Consider the following 17425-nt stretch of genomic DNA (forward strand, 5'->3'; position numbering starts at 1 on the left):
TCCGGGACGAGTCTGCGTGGTTACCAAGCAAGTCAGCGAAACATGGCGGATCAGTCCGATGGTAAGGAAGTGACTTTTGGTGTTTTTTTTTCCGTTTTGAGTGCATTTACAAACGGTATATGGATTGTGCATAGTGTACTGAATAACATAACTTTACGTATCAATCATTATCATGAATTATTTCACTGTCTTTAGGTGTTTTATTGAATCTTAATTGAAAAGATATTTATTATCACAGGTGAAACTGGTCGATATCATCTGTCACTTGGTTATGTCCTGAGCCAGTCTCACAGTCGGTGTTTTGTTTTTCATGTATATGACAATTTAATTATCACATGCATGAATTAATGTAAGTTTCAAACATACACCCCGCTAAATCAGGATTTTTAAATTTAGAGCTACTATCGATTCTCAGTGTCTCAATCAAATCGTTTATCCCTTGGCTGAAAGTGTGATCTTGTCTCGAATTATAAGAGAGAATGTTGTTGAAATTTGGTTTCTTATTTTGGAATTTCTGGAAATGATAAAATTTTTTATCAAGAATTATTCGATGGAGACTTCCATATCAGGAAACTGGCATTAAGATAAGAAATTTATGCACTCAAACGATATATGATAGTAATATAAGGTTAGAAGTCAATTTCTACTTTGGCCAACAAATTACAGCACTCGATTCAAGATCATCAACGAATTACTCACTCTCTCACATACTCTTTTTGCCTGTTGTGGTCCCTTGTATTGTATGAAGCATGCAAACAACAAAGGAAGTATCTTAGCTTTGAAGTTGAATTAAGTATCTATGGTAGTTTTAAAGAGAATCTATGGCTCCATAAATGCAATGGAGCATGTGAACAACCAAGGATTTAAAGAATTGAAAAGAGAATGTACACGAAGAAAAGAGAAATGGAATAATAACCACATAATTGATAAAACAATTGTCAAAGGAGAGATTTGTGTTGTCAATAGATTTGATATTGTTCCTGTTGTGACCACGGAAACTCCTCTATGATCACTTTGTTTTGAGAATATTAGGATTTGAAAGTCAAAAAAAAAATATTGAGTAAATTGCAACAGTCTAAGTAACCCAACTGTAATTCAGAGAAGTTGTTTTGACTGAGACTGTTAATTCTCTGCCTCAGATTTTCAAACAGATATCTTACCATTTTGTTACTCAAGGTTTAAGTATTTATCACCTCTTCCCATTACATTATCACTTTTAATTGACAATACTTTTGGTATTTTAATTTAAGGTCACATTATAATTTTTTTCTAGCAAATATTCTGCAATACAACCCTCTAGTGTCAATGTACAACCTCAATTTCTGTTCAATGCTATAAGAATTACACTGCCTATCATTATATTGTTTGCTCTTTTAGTTGCAGCTAATTATGATGAAGCCATTATGGCCCAAGTTGACAACATTCAAAAAGAGGTATTACTGGTTTTAACTTCAATAAAGGTCAAAACTTGTTCAGACAAGATCAGGCCTTGAACTCTAATAATTTCAAGACATCCTACCTTAATTTCTTGGACATGCTTTCCTATTCTCCCCTCACACCAGCCCATGCTTTTCATCTGTGAGTTAAGTTTAGGGTGTGAGGCCAGAATGTATTGATGGGAGAGAGGGTGGAGATGGCATTACCATGATAAAAATAATTTAGCTTTAAAGTCAAAGAGATGTTTCATTATTGATAATGAATGTCTCAACTGTCCACAAGTCAATATGTACATATTGCTCAATGAATTTTTTCATAGAAGGCTATATTTCTATATATAACTGTACCATGGCATCTGGACAATGAACTACTATTTCATTTGACTCAAATACCCTGGTCAGGGTTTAAGCCTCCTCTAAGGGGTTTGAGGGATTCCCTGGTATTCAGAACTATACTTGCTCAAAAATGAATGACATCCATTTTTTCAAACAATCTATCTTATTTCCTTGTCTAGATAGCACAAATTCAACCACTTGTTGGTGATAAACTGGATATCAACTTTTTACAAAAGGAATATGCTATAGATGACTTTGTATACCAAACAAAAATAAAGGTAATCAAGAGTATACTAGCAAGCTATCAAGTACTTAAAAGACTTGAAAGTTATGTTATTTGAGCCTGGGGTGAATCTCTAGGTTCTTCAATTGTGCCCTCTGCATGTAGATGAATTGCTAGTCTTTTAAACCTGGATTTCTTATGTATAATTTTATAGGCCTTGAATTTGAGTGTGGGATGTGGAAAATCAAAAAAAAAATTAGTGAAATTATATGATAATTTTTTCAAAAATATCATATCACTAAAAAAATTTAAAAAACACCATTATTACATGGCTCCTGAAACCAACTTCACAATGGATGGTCACAGAAAAATTAAAAATCATCCAGGAAACAGTCAAAGAAAGTGATAAAGTTTAATATTTTGAAAGAGTACAAAGTCATTGTTATGCTATGAGTCCTTCAGGCAGCCCTTTGGTCAGCCCTTTAGTCAGCCCTTCAGTCAACCCCTCAGTCAGCCCATAAGTCAGCCCTTCAGTCAGCCCCTTAGTCAGCTCCTCAGTCAGCCCTTCGGTCAGCCCCTTAGTCAGTCCTTCAGCCAGCCATTCAGTCAGCCCCTCGGTCAGCCTCCTCTCCTCAAATGGTGGAGGGAGTAGCTGCCACACATGCTACAATGCAATCTAAATTGAGATGAATCAGACCAAATCTTTGCTCGTTATAATAATGAACAGGGCAGACAGTGTGATTATGTTTTTAGTTGTTAGTCCTTGAAAAAGGTATGGATCAGTGAGGAATATTTTCCTTGATGAGATGACAGGTAAACTTCCTTCTTTAGGATCTAAGCTTGAATTACTCACATGTGCGGAAGACTAGAGGTGATGGTAACTGCTTCTATAGAGCCTTTGGATTTGCCTACTTTGAGGAACTGATTGGCAATCAATTAGAATTTGACAGGTAATCAAAGAGAAATAAATTCAAAGGACATCATAATTTCAAGATGATCAACTCTGCTTGGAGGAAAAGGATCTTTTCATATCCTGCTGTTGAGTGTATTATTCACCACCATTGTAGTCATATTTCCCCTATATTTAACAGTTCATTTATGATTTTAGTTTATACTTTTTAAAATAGCCATTAATTGAAACCAATTTAATTTTAAGCTATTAGATGTGTACCCTGGTAAGTGGTCACTATTCTACAGCTGCTATTTTAGTTAACTAAAATAACAAACTCTGGGAGAAGTAACTTTTTGATAGGAGCAATTTAGAAAGGCTCTAAATTCCATTCTGGCTTAGGGGCCCATTTCTGCCAAAGTTTGTGCTTTTTTACAAAGCATGATGCTACAAAGAGTTTCGTTGCTACTCCTTCTAGCTGAACACTTGTCTGCACTGTGCTCTTCCTCTTCTGACTTATCGTCAAGTTTCCCTTACAATTTGTCAACAGCCTTTTACACATCTGGGCGGTACCACACTATTGTGAGGGAAATATCTTAATTGACTTTGAGCTTAACTCATTCCCATGCAAGGACTTGACCTCAGACCTTTCCCTATCCTCCTGTGGCTAAATGTGTCAATGAAAATCCAGATAACTTAGTTGTAATTTGATATCATTTGTGAGTTTTTTTCCTTCATCCAACCATCATGTATTGAAGTTCCAAGGCTGTTGTGGGCAATATTCATTAATGTTATGTTCTTTACTGTTCCATTGAAAACAGATTTAAAACATTAGCTTCACAAAGTAAAGATGAACTTGTTTCAATGGGATTCCCATCATTTACAATAGAGGACTTTCATCAAATTGTAAGTTTCGACACTTTTCATGTGTTATGATTTAATATGTGTGCTCATGAGTCACGACTCTGAAATGCAAGTGGATGAGACTGTATCCTCAGGTAAGAATGGAGCAGGAATGGCACTTTAGTTAGGGCACTAACCTTCCTCCTCTTTGACACTGGTTTGATTTGGGTAGTAAGTTGGTATTACATGTAGATATACTTTGTTATCATTTCTTGTCTGCACTGTTTTCTCTGGAAACATGGCTCTAGCCCTTAGATGTAGTACTCCCTAGAACCTATTATTTTCATAGTTTCTTGTTTTTTTCCTGCAATTTTACTATCTGAAAATTTTAAACTGGGTTCTTTGGCTCCAATTTAGTTCATGGAAACAATTGAAGCTGTTGGAAAAAGTCAGTCTGTGGAAGAATTATTACAGGTAAAAATTCTCATTGTGTATCTTAAATGTTCTAACAAATGATTACATGTATCAAGCCTGTTCAAAGTTTTTAAGTGATATGCTAAAGTTATACTTAAAAAGAGAAGAAAAACACATGTTGCTTCCTCTAAGGGTGAGAGATTGTGTAAGATTGGCAGGAATGCACTCCCAAAAAAATTGTACAATGCAAAATCTCTGAGGAAGGGAGTGTTAATTTCTACTGAATGTGTTAGTTTCTGTCTATACAACCAGTTATTTTCCATGGTAGATCATTAATGTTGATATGTACGTTTTTTGTGGATGAATACCTTTCTAGAGTTATAATGCCTGATGATCACAGAATTTTTGACATATAACTTTATGCACTGTAACTTTAATACTATTGTTCTACTCCTAATACTTTGTAAATGTGCCAATGTATGTATTTCTTTTAAATCAATGGTGTTTTGTGTATTAATGCCTTTTCAGACATTTCAAGATGAAGGACTTTCAAACTATATTGTTGTGTATTTACGACTCCTAACATCTGCACAACTTCAAAAGAAATCTGTTTTTTTTGAGAACTTTATTGAGGGAGGAAGGACAGTACAAGAATTCCGCAGCCAGGTAATAAACATATATTTATTATTGATGTTTTATCTTGACACCCCTTCTCCTCTCAATCCTTTGACCTCCAACATCTCAATGAAATTCTCCTTATACATCCCCTATAAAGTTTCTTGTGAGAATTAGGTGTTGGATCAAATGATAATATTATTATTCTTATCATATGGCTGCTTGACATTGTAATGATATTGTAAGGAGAAATTATATCTCGGTCACTCATGGTGAAATGATTAGATACACAAAGAATGATACAGATTGTGGATATAGCTCAAAACCAGCTCATTCTGTTTTGTCTCATGATATTTACCAATTACTGGAAGAGCTTAAGCATGATATCATGAATTATCAAACCTGAGGTCTGGGGCAGATAACACATGTGAAAAGACATGCAGTATATAAAATCCATCCAGGGGACCACAATTCTACCTAATGACCACGAACCATCTAGAGACTTACAAATAATCCTTGTTTTTACTAATCTTCAGGAAGTCGAGCCTATGGCCAAAGAAAGTGATCAGATTCATATCATAGCTTTGACTGATGCACTTGGTGTTTGTGTGCGTGTTGTCTATATGGACAGAGGTGGGAACTCGTCTGTCAATCATCATGACTTTCCAGAAGATGGGTCCCAGCCTTTGGTTAATTTACTATACAGGCCTGGTCACTATGATATTTTGTATCAAAAACTATAACATTTCTTTAAAAGAAACTATTTTTTATTTACCCTCAAATTCAGTTGCTTGTAGAATATTTATTAAGAATATCTTAATGCAGTTTGTACAGATTTATGAATAAAATTGTTATGTTTGAACTCGAGTTGTATATCTTAATCTAAGTGCACAGGGTGCAACTTCTACCAAATCATTTGAAAAGTTTAAACAGTATGTTATGAAATCCTAGTTGTTCATGTTTTTCCCCATGTAAGTGTAAACTGTTGCAAGGTTTTTACAGGACTTGAAAAACCAAGGTCATGCACTACTACAATATCATTATTCATGCCTGGAGAATTGGGAAATTTTAAATACTCTATTCCTTTAAATAAGCGCCAGGGCAATTATTTAGAATTTGGTTTGAAAGAAGGGTGCTTATCTGAGGTGGCTCTTCTTATTTTCCATCGCTGATTCCACTGTAGATAAAACTGGAAAGTTATAAATGAAGCCTGTGGCAATAGAAACAGGTTTCCTTATATCTCCACTATTTATTAAGACAGGAAGGGACTGGAGAGGAGCACTTGTTTGACATTATTGCCAAGGGGGTAGGTGCTTATTCTGGAAAATACAGTAGTATTCCCCAAAGGTTGAAAGCTGCTATAAAATTATGCCAGCTTCTTTCCTTATTGTGCAACGGTTTGTTTAAACTGGTTGTTACACAACTGCGATACCCAACCCAAACCAATGTTTAACAATTGGTTCATACATCAGTGAGTGTTCATCAAGATATGAAGCATGCAGGAAGTTTAGAGAGCATGAAAGATGCGTAAGAGTTGCTCAAGGCGTAGCTGAGAGCAACTCTAGCTTCTTGAGCTAGCTCACAACTTTCCATGTTTAGCTTAAATTGCTGCCGGAGTCTTGACCAGTTTTTTAATAGTAAAATTCCAAAGTAAAAAATCACAATGAAAATGTTTTTTCTCAAGGGATTTGTTTGCTGATGTCATGAGTGTGCACAATAGGAATTTGAAGCACGCGCACATAATTGAATTTAATTGGACAAATTTACCAGCTATGTTATAAAGATATTTGTATCATGCAAAGTGTACTTTCACAATGAAGATCAGGAAGTTCAGTTTGAATTACCAGAAGACAAAGACACATGCCAAAGAAAACCTTAGAGGATTCCAGCAAAGTTAACTATGGTAGCATACTTTCACAAACAGCATACATCATCACAGTACAATACACTTACACCTGTAACTAGGTGGAACCTCTCTTCACATTCCTCTTTTTAGAGAACACCTTGTCTCAGTTTGTTAAGTTTGTGGAGGTGCAAACTTAAGTAGCAACTGAAAAATATTGCAGTTATCTTTGTATCTGTCAACCCATCACTGAAGGGATGTCAATTTGGAACAGTTTTTGTAGTAACAAAGGGTGTTCCCCCTCCTAGAGTTTCCACTGAATGCATTTCAAGTTCTCAAAAACATTATTTCAAGTTTCTTTTTTCCACTTCAAAATAAAGATAACTACATCTTTTATCAATTAAATATAACCCATTAACTGCCACCATCTCAAAGAAAATTCTCCTTTCTGTCTGCCATATATTTCTTACAAAGTTTGTACTGAGAATTATGTGTTGGATCAGTGATAATTCCCTAGTCACTTGCCTGCTTGATATTGTATCAATACTGTGAGGATAAATAATGTCTTGGTCCCTCATGGTGGTGAAAGACTCAGCAAACTCAGTGAACAAGTTGATACTTTCTTGTTTTGCAGGTGACAGTCAATTGGGTGAATATAAAGTGTTGGAATCTATTACTTCAGTTTTTCTCCATCACCACTAATTGCGTAGGTTAAACCAGTTTTGGTGCATGCGGAATTGAGTGTGTATAAATGTAAGTTCCAAATTATGTGAGGGGCATGATGTAATACCTATTTGAGTGACTGGCAATAAAGGTCTATGGAAAAAAAAAGTTTTTTCTTATTTTTTAAAGTTTTCTGCATAAAGATAAATCTCTGCTGATTCCCTTCTGCTTGCTTGAGGTTTACATTTCCGAACTTGATGGAAATTTTTTTCCAGTGTATTGATAAAATCTGAAAAATTAAACCCCAACTTAGACATAAACATATCTTAATTAATATATTTGTTTTTTACAATACCCTGTGTTCCGATGGTTTTCACAGATAGTTACTTAAGGTAGTAATGATGATTTTTATTTTCTGCTAATTCAGATGTCTCAAGACACTGAGCAGTTTTTATTTTTTGGTTAAAGTGATAAAGCTAAACTGAATGACAGAATACCTGAGATGGTTAAGTAAACTGTGATACCATTAGCTTGCTCTTGAAGATAATGATAAGATAATGATACCACTGGTACTTGGAATTCACCTACTTCACTTACTAAATGTCTACATGTGTGTGTGTGTGTGTGTGTGTCATAACTGTCACAAAAGAAAGATTGCCTGAATACCATTAGCAACAAAAATTTCAGATAAACAAGTTTGAGGTAAGAGATCCTCTATTTTTTCACTGAGCTCTCTGTTACGTGAAGTTGTTATAAGCACTATAAAATCAGTAAGTTAGCAACCCTCAGTTGTCATATTGGTCATTTGTGCAATCAACTACAGTTACCAAAAAAACTTCTCAATTACCTTTTGTACCATATCCATCCCATAGTTTACAAAGAAAAATCCCACCAGGCCTCAAAACTGATTTGCTAAAATCCAAGGCTGACTCACACAGACCCTGAAGACAACAAAATTTGGTGAAACATTTGTAATCATCAATATTGGCTTTCACAATGATATAGCTTGCTGATAATTCAAACTATTTTAGGTTTCCTTAAATTCTAAAGTAGACTTATTTTGCTGGTAAGTAACCCATGGTGGGTTTCATGCAAAGCTGCCATTACATGTATATCCTTACTAAAATTCTCACAGAACAGTTTTTAACTGTCTTATGATATTTTTGAATCACTAGAGCCAAAATTTTAACATGCGCTGAGGGTGAAAAAGTATCCGAATACTTTTTTGTGGAAAAGGAAGTTAAGGCTTGTTGATATAGCCACATCTCCCATTTTGGGAAAATGTTTTTGCTCTCATTAATGGAGAATATTTCATTCAAGTGGGAAATTGTAGACTGAATTTTTCTGGCAAATAACTGAAAATTGTTTCAGTGATAACAGAGAGAAACACAGGGTTTAGCCAAAAAAGTTACAAAATTCATGCTAATTTAAATTGAAAATAATCTTAAGTTGCTTAAATATCTTGTAATGACTCCTCTCAAACTTCAATTATTCCCAGGTCTTTGTGGAAAGCCTTACTTTGGGGAATAAACAAAAGTTTCCCCACCATATAAGCAACCAACAAGGTTCTACAGCTTACCCCAGTCTTCATAGTGTGAAGCTCCTAAGAATACTGCTAACTCCCCCCCCCTGGATGGGATGCTAGTCCAGCACAGGTTACCACTACACATTTGATCAGGCTTCCTGACTCTTTGCCTGTATCCTTTTATACTACTGGGTGGCGAGAGGTACTGTGAGTATGGAGTGTGTTGCCTAGGAACACAGTACAATGACATTGCCAGATCTTAAACCTGAAGTCCAGCAGCCTAAGTGTTAGGACATCTTGTGCACAACATTTACAATTGTACATTTCATCAACTGGTGTTCAGCAGACACCCTTCGACAGGCAGACACTAGGGAGTGTCTGACTGATGTGACTGCCTGTTAGTGATTATGCTCAAAAAATGATTTGACATTTTCTAAATAATCAAATAATTACCAGGATAGCTTCATGATTCACTGTGTGGTTTCCACTTGCATTTGGAGCCATATCACTGAAAAATAAATTCAGACAAAGTGGCCCTCTTTATCCTTACTTTGAATGCCTTGCCAAGGTGTACAACAATTCTACTTCATTTCCTTTCAAGAAGGTGGTTATATAGAGATAGATTTAGAGGTAGATTTTTTTTTTCACATTGAGAACTAATTTTCAAAATTTGACAAATTTTCCCTCTTGATAAAACCTGAAATTAAGGGGACATATCACAAATAGAGAGAAGATGTTAACTGTAGCATAAATACTCTACTCTTGAGAATTTTTTGTTCTTTTTTTATATTCCATAATGGTTTTGATGTACCTCATAATAACATCAGCACCAGATGAAGGCAATACTGTAAGAATTCTCTTTTGTGTACTTGTGCTCGTAAAATCACATCTTGAAAATATAGTTGCTCCATCTATGTCTTCAATGTCTTTAGTATATCAAATAAGCAATAAAAATGGAAGAGGAAGTCACATTATATGACCAAACAGACCAATATATTAATGGTTTATTAACAATACACAGAGGCATAGAAAACTGATTTACATTATTGGTTGTCTAAGACATACAGCAAGTGAACATTTTTAATATGTTTAAAACAGCAAAATCCCAATATAGCAATTGTTGGATGAGGTTGGGCATAATATCAAGAATTATCTTATGCTAGACTTCCTATGAAAACTCTGATTGGTCCAGAGCACTCACTCACAATACAGTATAGTGTGTGAAATTAATTGACATGATAACCCAATTTAAGCAGCAAATAATGGGTTATCAGGTCAAGTTCAAAGTCCACATAGTTTCCAAGGCCCTTCTTTGATGGGCTTCCTGGAAAAACAGGATCAAGGATCACTGGATCAAGGATCAAGGGTCAGTTAAAATGATTCAAATAAATGAAATAACTTAATGGGCATGATTGATTGATCCCTCATGTGACTTAATCAAGATCTCTTGTATGCTCAAGCGAAAATGAGAGAGAACAAACGAAATCAGCACAAATAAAATATAATATATTAAAATACTGAAAACGCCATACCACTTTCTGAAAGTGCTAGTTTTTGCCTACCGACTATTAGGACAGCTATTGAAGACTGACAGCTACAGAGCCGGTTCACCTCTGCATATGCTATTTTCACATGAAATTTCCAAATCATTTTGAATGTCATTATGTCATTGCATATCTGACTTCCAGTGTAATTTCAAAACACAAAGCCGTTTCTGGCAACTGCCGGAGTACATAGCAAATTTTTGGCTGCTTTAACTTCATCTCTTCAATTTTTTTACTGACCACACATCCTTTAAGGAAAAGCAGATGGAATGCATCTGAAGAAACACTAGCTTAGAAGAAGATGCTTTAGTTGTTTATATGATGGGATTTGACAAGAGACGTTACTTGACCATTGATTTGGAAAGTGATAAAGTTTCATTGGTCCACTGAGTTGTTGTTGTGAGTCCTCTGGAGTATAAACGGAAGCAACAAGTCAAAAATCTCAAGACCACACACTGGAGAATTGAATCAGTTCTCAGTCTTGCACAAGAAAGAAAAAAGAAAGTTAAAGAAAGTAACTGAAGACTAATGAGGAAGAATTGTTTTTTCTTATTTTGCCACTGATAAGCACGGCAGGCAGAAAGTTTACTCCCACACTTTTGATCACTTCCGATAAAATTAAGGACTTTGACAATTGCTGATTATCTGTTTCTCCTCAGTTTCAACAGGGGAACTGCACTAACAGTTGAGCATGGTTTGCAAAAGCAGCAATGCTTACGAAAACTGGGATGATTTCGGTGACGACATTCCCCTTGTAGTATACATATAAATCACGTTTTCTGCTAGCCACAATGATTTTTGGTGATTGATAGAGCATAACACAAGATAACACCGCTGTTGACAGACAGGCTTCGTTTTTTTGCCCTTCCCCCATCCGCCGACTTTAATGCTACCCTCAAGAACGCTTGATCACAAGTGAGATACGAAGATATAGCAAACTGTCTATTCTTGATTCTAGTGCAGTTTTTGGGGACTTTCATTTTAAAAGACAATCCAAACTTTTGTAATTTTATTCTTTCACTAGAGAAATGAAAAGAGAATTTTTTTTTTTGTCATGCATGCAAACCTTTTTCTGCACCAAAACATTTGTAAACACAGCCATGGGAAAACAAAATCGTCATTATTTTCCAATTCTTTGCATTTCCACCCAAGCATTAGTCGATCTAACAAATAATTCCCAGGTTTTCTCTTAGACATTGAGCTGGATATTCCATCTGCTTGTGAAAAAGTAGTTAAATGAAAAAGTCACATTTATGAGTTAACTAACACCAAACAGACAACTAGCTGCGAGTCATTCGCACATCAGAGTGAAAATCTGTGATGTCATTTGTTTGCAGTGCTGAGGTTCGAAACAACTCCTGTGGCTGTTATCTTTCTAATTTGAGTATTGTGTTTACTGAAAATACTGTCAATATGGATTTGTTGTCATCTCCTCCTTAATTAATCCTTGATCCGGTAATCCAGTAATCCGGTGATCTGGTGATCCGGTGATCTTGATCCAGTTTTTCTAGGAAACCCTCTTTCATGTAGTGTTTGTGAACTCTTGCAAACTCAGACAGAACTATCTTCTTTTGCAGATTGTTTGAAAAATGTATGATAAGACAATTATTGAATCTGTTTTTTGTATGACATCATGAATCATGAAACCTAGTGTCTATGTTATCTGCCTCAGCCTTCAGCCTTGGCATGTAACTCAGACCTCTGCATTCGTTTGACAATTAATAATATCATGCTCAACCTCATCCAATAACTGCTTAGTAGCATTTTTCATTATCAGTTTCACAAAATGATAGATTCCATGTTGCCGTGCGTCTATTCATTAATAGATTACACATGACATTAAAATGTGGTAAGAACAAAATATGGCAGACAAGGCACAGTTGAGAGTGTAACTGATATTCTTACCACATTTTGATGCCTCTGTGATCTATTCCTGAACAGACCCACTGCAACATGGAATCTGTTTGTTTTACACAGTAAAGAAGCAAAAATTGTGAATGGTGACATCGTCAATCTGTCTGTGCTCCAATAGGTCATAAGTAACAACCAATTACAATGTGTGCATGATGCAGCTTATTATATATATTGAACTCTGCAGTATCTTCTTCAGGAACTTGATATTTGGTTTATGGTTCTATACCTTGTAAATCCACAGATATTACAGCTCCATGTTGGTAACCTGTCAAAAAGTCAATAAGCATTATAATAATAAACAATAATAAGGGGTATTCCTGAGAGTGTCATTGTAAAATATCAGCCCCATTTTAGAGCTTCCCACCAAATTACCACACTATTTAAATCCTTTTATTCAAATGACACCCTATCATTTTGTATGCTATTTTGTATGAGACCTCTAAATTCTGTTATGCATTGCTATAGCACTTGCTCTAATTAAGAGATTTTATTATTTCCATACATTAAGCAACTAAGAAGACTTGGAGTACCAACCAGATTTCTGTGATAACACTCTGTCAACAGCCACTTGAGTCCAAGAACCTAACCACAAAGTTAAGATCAATCACTCATCAAAAAATTATCATAACATGCTCCAGAATAACAAAACTGTTAATTCTATACCTGGGCTTGCACCACAGTCAATCACAACTTTTCCTGGTTGAAGGAAGTGGAACTTGTCATTGAGCTCAATCAATTTGTAAGCACTTCGACAGCGATAGTTGTCCTTATGGGCCCTTTTTACATACAAATCCTATGTAAAGAAAGGATAAATTAAAATGTGCTTGCTTATTTGCACAACATTGTACTTAATCCAATATTTGATGAAGTAGTCTGATTGTCCTCAAAAGCTCTTTTGTCTCTAAAAATGACTTAACCTAATTCATAAAATGACCCAAATTTAAAATCTGATACATTAACTAGGAACAGTCTTTTGAAACACATGTAAAGAACCACCTGCATCATATAATGACTTATTCACAACATCAACATAACCAAAAATCAAAACTGACCCATCACCTCTACAATATCTTAGATGAGTATTGAACACAAATGAAAACATCATGGCAAGTATCTAACCAAATATCACATGAATTTTTAACTTTACTCAGATGACCTCTTTGACTCAAGCTGCTGTACTGTTCCTCAGTCACCAATAATAGTCCTTTTTTCAGGAGGACCCTCGGCCAGACAATCAGATAGGGAATGGGCTACATGAGTAACTCCATTTTAAAGTACTTATTCAGATAGGGCTATGGTTTTATAGGAGAGTAAAAATAAAAAATCACCACTTCAGCCCAACCACATGAACCACCACACTTCTGTTACATTATTGCAATGCATGAAGACAAAATATAAAACACTTATGATGGAAATAAATTGCTTGCTTACGGTTTGCTGTCTCTTAAGCCATCTTGATTGATTGCTTCCCTTGACTGCAGACCTCACCAATGTTCTGCAAAGTTCAAAAATCATATATTGCAGAGCTGTTCAAAGGGATCCACACATTCAAGGAATACACAGAGTTGGAAAATAGGACAGCACTACCTAAAGACTAATATCAGGATGGATAAGCAAAAGTCTGTACTAGAATGGATGTGGAGTTTTGTAACATAGCTAGCAAATTCAGATACCCAAATTCAATAATGTGAACATGCTTCCTAATCCTATTGTGCACACTAACGATGTCAGCAAACAAATGCCCCAAGACTGAGACTGAATGTAAACTTCCTGACCGGTTAGGGTGTGAGTTTTGAAACTTTCAAGATGATTTTCTGGTTCATAATGATTGAGATAGACTTTTAGAATTAAGCTTTAAATGAAAAGAAATGAAAATTAAATCTACAAAAGGATACTTGATTTGGAAAGTAATGGTCTTTTGAACCTTAAAGGTGACAGAAAGAGCTTTTCAGCGAACAATACTGCAATTCCCAAAGATGATCCAAACTATGGCTGAAAAATTAAAACTGAATTTCCTAAAAAAAGTGGAGCCTTGCCAATTTTTCACCATTTTCTCATCTGCAAATGATTAATTTTGAGTTTAGATATGCCTTCAAGTATTGTGCAACAGAAGATCTTGTTTCAAATCTGACAACTATCCAAATTTTCAACACAACTCTGGGCAATATTCTGGCCATGGAGTCAAGCAAATGAGAATTCAAGTATTGTGAAACTATTGCCCAGGTTACATATGACTGAACCTGACTTTCTGTGCTTCTAGATAGCATATTTGGTATTTATTTAAATAAAGCTTTAGTCTTGAAATATTTCAAAGTCATTTTTGCCTTTAAATACCAGGTTAATTGGTAAACCTGAAAAAAGCGCCAATCAACTTTAAAATCTGATTGTCAAGTATACACTGCAATTTTTGCCTAAAATTCTGATTTCTGAGAACATTTTGACTAAAACTCAAATTAACTTCTTTAGTTTGGGAATAAGTTTTTTTAACTATTTTAATTTCATTAGATCTTCTTTTGGTAAAAAATAATTGCTCTTTAGTTGGTGAAAGCAGTTAAATTTAATTTACAGAGTGAAAAATCGTAATATCTTAAAAATATTGCAAGATATGACTTAAAGAATGCTTTGGGGGAGTTGTAGTGAGGAGCGAAAGGGGTCAAAATTTGAAAAGGGCTCCAGCAGAGTGTTGAAGTTTTTAGCAGGCTTTTGTCGGGCATCTTGATTTGCATTTTTTTTTAAACATTGCATCTTGCACCACACAAAAAAAGAAGAGAATTTCTTGCGCATTTCACACAACACTAAGAAATAAAAGTTTTCAAAGTTAAGTTTTTCTTTTTCCCTAGCTTGCTTTTCCTACTTTTCCTTCAGTTTTTCCCATACCTTTTGGATTTAGTTTGATCCCCAGAAAATTTGTTTTCCTCATTTTGCTATAAGACCTTTCTGGCAAATTTCAAAGGAGTTCTTTGTCAGGAGGGTTCAATGGTGCATTTCATTTGTTGGTGGTATGAGAGCATTTAAACCCCCTTAAACTAGGTGTAAAAATCTGGAAATTTCTTTGAAGGCCAAAAACTCAAGGTTTGTTTTTTTTTTGTGGGTTATCTATATTAAAATTAATTAATAGGGTATTTAGAGTTGTTGGATTTTCATAAATATTGGCCAGAATATTTTTCGGATATAAAAGCACCAAACTATGTGAGGCATTTATAAAATTTAGAATATTTCTCTTGTGATGTCCTGGGGCGTGACAACCACCAAAATATTTTCTATCATTCAAATTCAAAACAGTTTTCTCAGGAACCAATTGGAGTATTAAAAAAGCCTCCAATATTTTGTTAGCCTCTTATTTGCTGAGTGATACAATACAGTTTGTTTGGAGGTCCACAGTAACATGTAGGCTACAAATTCAGTAACACAACACTGTCAGTTTTGTGATTAAAGGCTTGAGCACTCATCAAAACAAAAACTGTGAAAATTTTTTTCCTTACTCTATACTAAATAAGCTTTACAGTAAAAGCAGAGCTCACAGAGTATAGCCCCATAATTATAAAAAAATAGTAGTAACCCATCAAGCCGAAAAAATTTGGATGTACGACCGTATGACCATACAAGGTGCTACTTTTAACATGTGTGGTCAACTGCACTGTGGGCATGCCAACGCCATGGCTTTGTTCAGTAGTCCAGTGGTCAGTGCACTGGGCTCCAAGTCAGACGAACCGGGTTCTAGTCCTGGCAGGGGCAAGGTGTTGTGCCCTTGAGACGTGCAGGAAAAAAAAAAAGCAAGCTCCACTTTTAGGCATGCTAAATCTATATATTAGTTAGTTTTCTATGGTTCCTTTAAAAGACAAAATATGACAAATTTTCCATAAGGCACCCTATTTTGTTGATATTAACCTTAAATTTTAAGAAAACAACATCCAAATTACTGTGTTGATAATGTCATATAACAATCGGTTCATATATCAGATGCACATTCATGAAGATCAAGAAGCTAGAGTTGCTCTCTGCTGCACCTTAAGCAACTTCAACACCTCTCTCCAAACCTCCCACAAACATCCATGACTCGATATACCCACGGTAAGCCAGAACCAATTCTTTATTGAAAAAGAATTCAGCTGTAATGACATTTTCATGTGTGTTAGGGTCCACGAGAAGGCACTGAGCTTACCATGTCAAGTAACACAAGTATAAAGTATTATGTGTCCTGTGTTAAATTAATTATGGTGGGTGTGGGCAAGAAGTCAGATGTTTCATTTAATTATAAAAAACCACTGAGGTATGTTAAAAAATAGAAACAGTAAAACATTTCACCCTGACCCTAATAGTAAAACTACATACATAGTTTCTCGTGATAGCCTATAATGGAATCAAACGATGAAAATAAAAGCAAAGTGATAAACCCACTTGAACACATCCTTCTGATGATCTACCGTTTATCTTTCTTAAAATATGTTTTCTTTCCTTTATTTCTCGAAAGAAATTAGAGAATCAAATTTAAACATATGTTTAATTTTTACGTAATTTCTTGTTTTGACAAGTTGTACATTACATGTACATTACAGGCTGTAGGAATTGACACAGAGACCTGGGAAAATCTCGCAGCTGATCGGTCACAATGGAGAGGAGCCGTTACAAGGCACCTCAAAACAGGAGAAGAGAAGCTGACACAAGCTGCCACAGGGAGGCGGACCCGCAGAAAACTTCGTATCAGCAATGTCCAACAAACAGCATACACGTGCAGCACTTGCGGCAGGGACTGCCATTCACGCATTGGCCTTCACAGTCATAGTCGCAGATGCTCCAGCCAAACACACAATTAGGATGCTATACCCATGGTCGACCCTGACCGATGGAGGCCTACTACTACATTACATGAAATCAAGTTGAACTCAGGTGAAATTACAAAGGTAACCGACAATGTCCGCTAGAAAAGGACCAGAAAGATTATTTACACGTTCAGAGAAATAAAAAACTAAAGGAGATGAAGCAAAAGTACCTTGCAATTCCTCCTATGTTTAGAAAAGGTTGAAGTTGGCTGCCTTGTCGAAGCATTGAAAATAGTATGTTATTTATGAAAGCCGCTGACCGAGATCACGCAATCTCCACCAAATATGGCTTGCTAAAACAGGCAAGAATGTCAATCATTGCCTTTTCATCCAATCAAATGTGATATTTACAATAAAAGC

The 17425-nt window shown here is 35.5% G+C and overlaps 2 protein-coding genes across 5 annotated transcripts; one reads left to right on the top strand and one right to left on the bottom strand.

Annotated features, from left to right (window-relative positions):
- Positions 1 to 5618, top strand: LOC113670298 (ubiquitin thioesterase OTUB1). Of its 3 annotated transcripts, XM_089213447.1 has the most exons (9): positions 17 to 61; positions 239 to 349; positions 1378 to 1433; positions 1952 to 2050; positions 2827 to 2945; positions 3706 to 3790; positions 4145 to 4201; positions 4670 to 4807; positions 5293 to 5618. In XM_089213447.1, the coding sequence occupies exons 3-9, from the start codon at positions 1404 to 1406 to the stop codon at positions 5497 to 5499; spliced, it is 735 nt and encodes a 244-aa protein (XP_089069573.1). In that variant the 5' UTR covers positions 17 to 61; positions 239 to 349; positions 1378 to 1403; the 3' UTR covers positions 5500 to 5618. The 3 variants fall into 3 exon arrangements, with proteins under 3 accessions (XP_027042224.2, XP_089069573.1, XP_089069572.1); XM_027186423.2 differs by lacking the exon at positions 239 to 349 and having other exon boundaries at positions 1 to 61; XM_089213446.1 differs by having other exon boundaries at positions 26 to 61; positions 239 to 1433.
- LOC113670309 (uncharacterized) lies at positions 5502 to 17331 on the bottom strand. 2 transcript variants are annotated; one of them, XM_027186435.2, is made up of 9 exons: positions 17236 to 17331; positions 13677 to 13740; positions 12909 to 13038; positions 12780 to 12827; positions 12472 to 12510; positions 9599 to 9713; positions 9241 to 9295; positions 8110 to 8203; positions 5502 to 7551 (listed from the first exon to the last, which is right to left on the bottom strand). In XM_027186435.2, the coding sequence occupies exons 1-9, from the start codon at positions 17289 to 17291 to the stop codon at positions 7439 to 7441; spliced, it is 714 nt and encodes a 237-aa protein (XP_027042236.2). In that variant the 5' UTR covers positions 17292 to 17331; the 3' UTR covers positions 5502 to 7438. The 2 variants fall into 2 exon arrangements, with proteins under 2 accessions (XP_027042236.2, XP_089069574.1); XM_089213448.1 differs by lacking the exon at positions 12780 to 12827.
- Positions 17332 to 17425: the final 94 nt, after the last annotated feature.

The sequence above is a fragment of the Pocillopora damicornis genome, chromosome 7 (assembly GCF_964200805.1).
Source record: "Pocillopora damicornis chromosome 7, jaPocDami1.2, whole genome shotgun sequence".
NCBI classification, from domain to species: domain Eukaryota; kingdom Metazoa; phylum Cnidaria; class Anthozoa; order Scleractinia; family Pocilloporidae; genus Pocillopora; species Pocillopora damicornis.

Coding starts and splice junctions, on each gene's coding strand:
- LOC113670298 (XM_027186423.2), top strand. Junction 1,434..1,951: donor TTGACAACATTCAAAAAGAG/GTATTACTGGTT, acceptor TTCCTTGTCTAG/ATAGCACAAATTCAACCACT. Junction 4,808..5,292: donor TACAAGAATTCCGCAGCCAG/GTAATAAACATA, acceptor ACTAATCTTCAG/GAAGTCGAGCCTATGGCCAA.
- LOC113670309 (XM_027186435.2), bottom strand. CDS start 17,291: ATGCTTCGACAAGGCAGCCAACTTCAACCTTTTCTAAACATAGGAGGA. Junction 12,828..12,908: donor TGACTGTGGTGCAAGCCCAG/GTATAGAATTAA, acceptor CTTTGTGGTTAG/GTTCTTGGACTCAAGTGGCT. Junction 9,296..9,598: donor GGTGCTGATGTTATTATGAG/GTACATCAAAAC, acceptor TTTATTTTTCAG/TGATATGGCTCCAAATGCAA.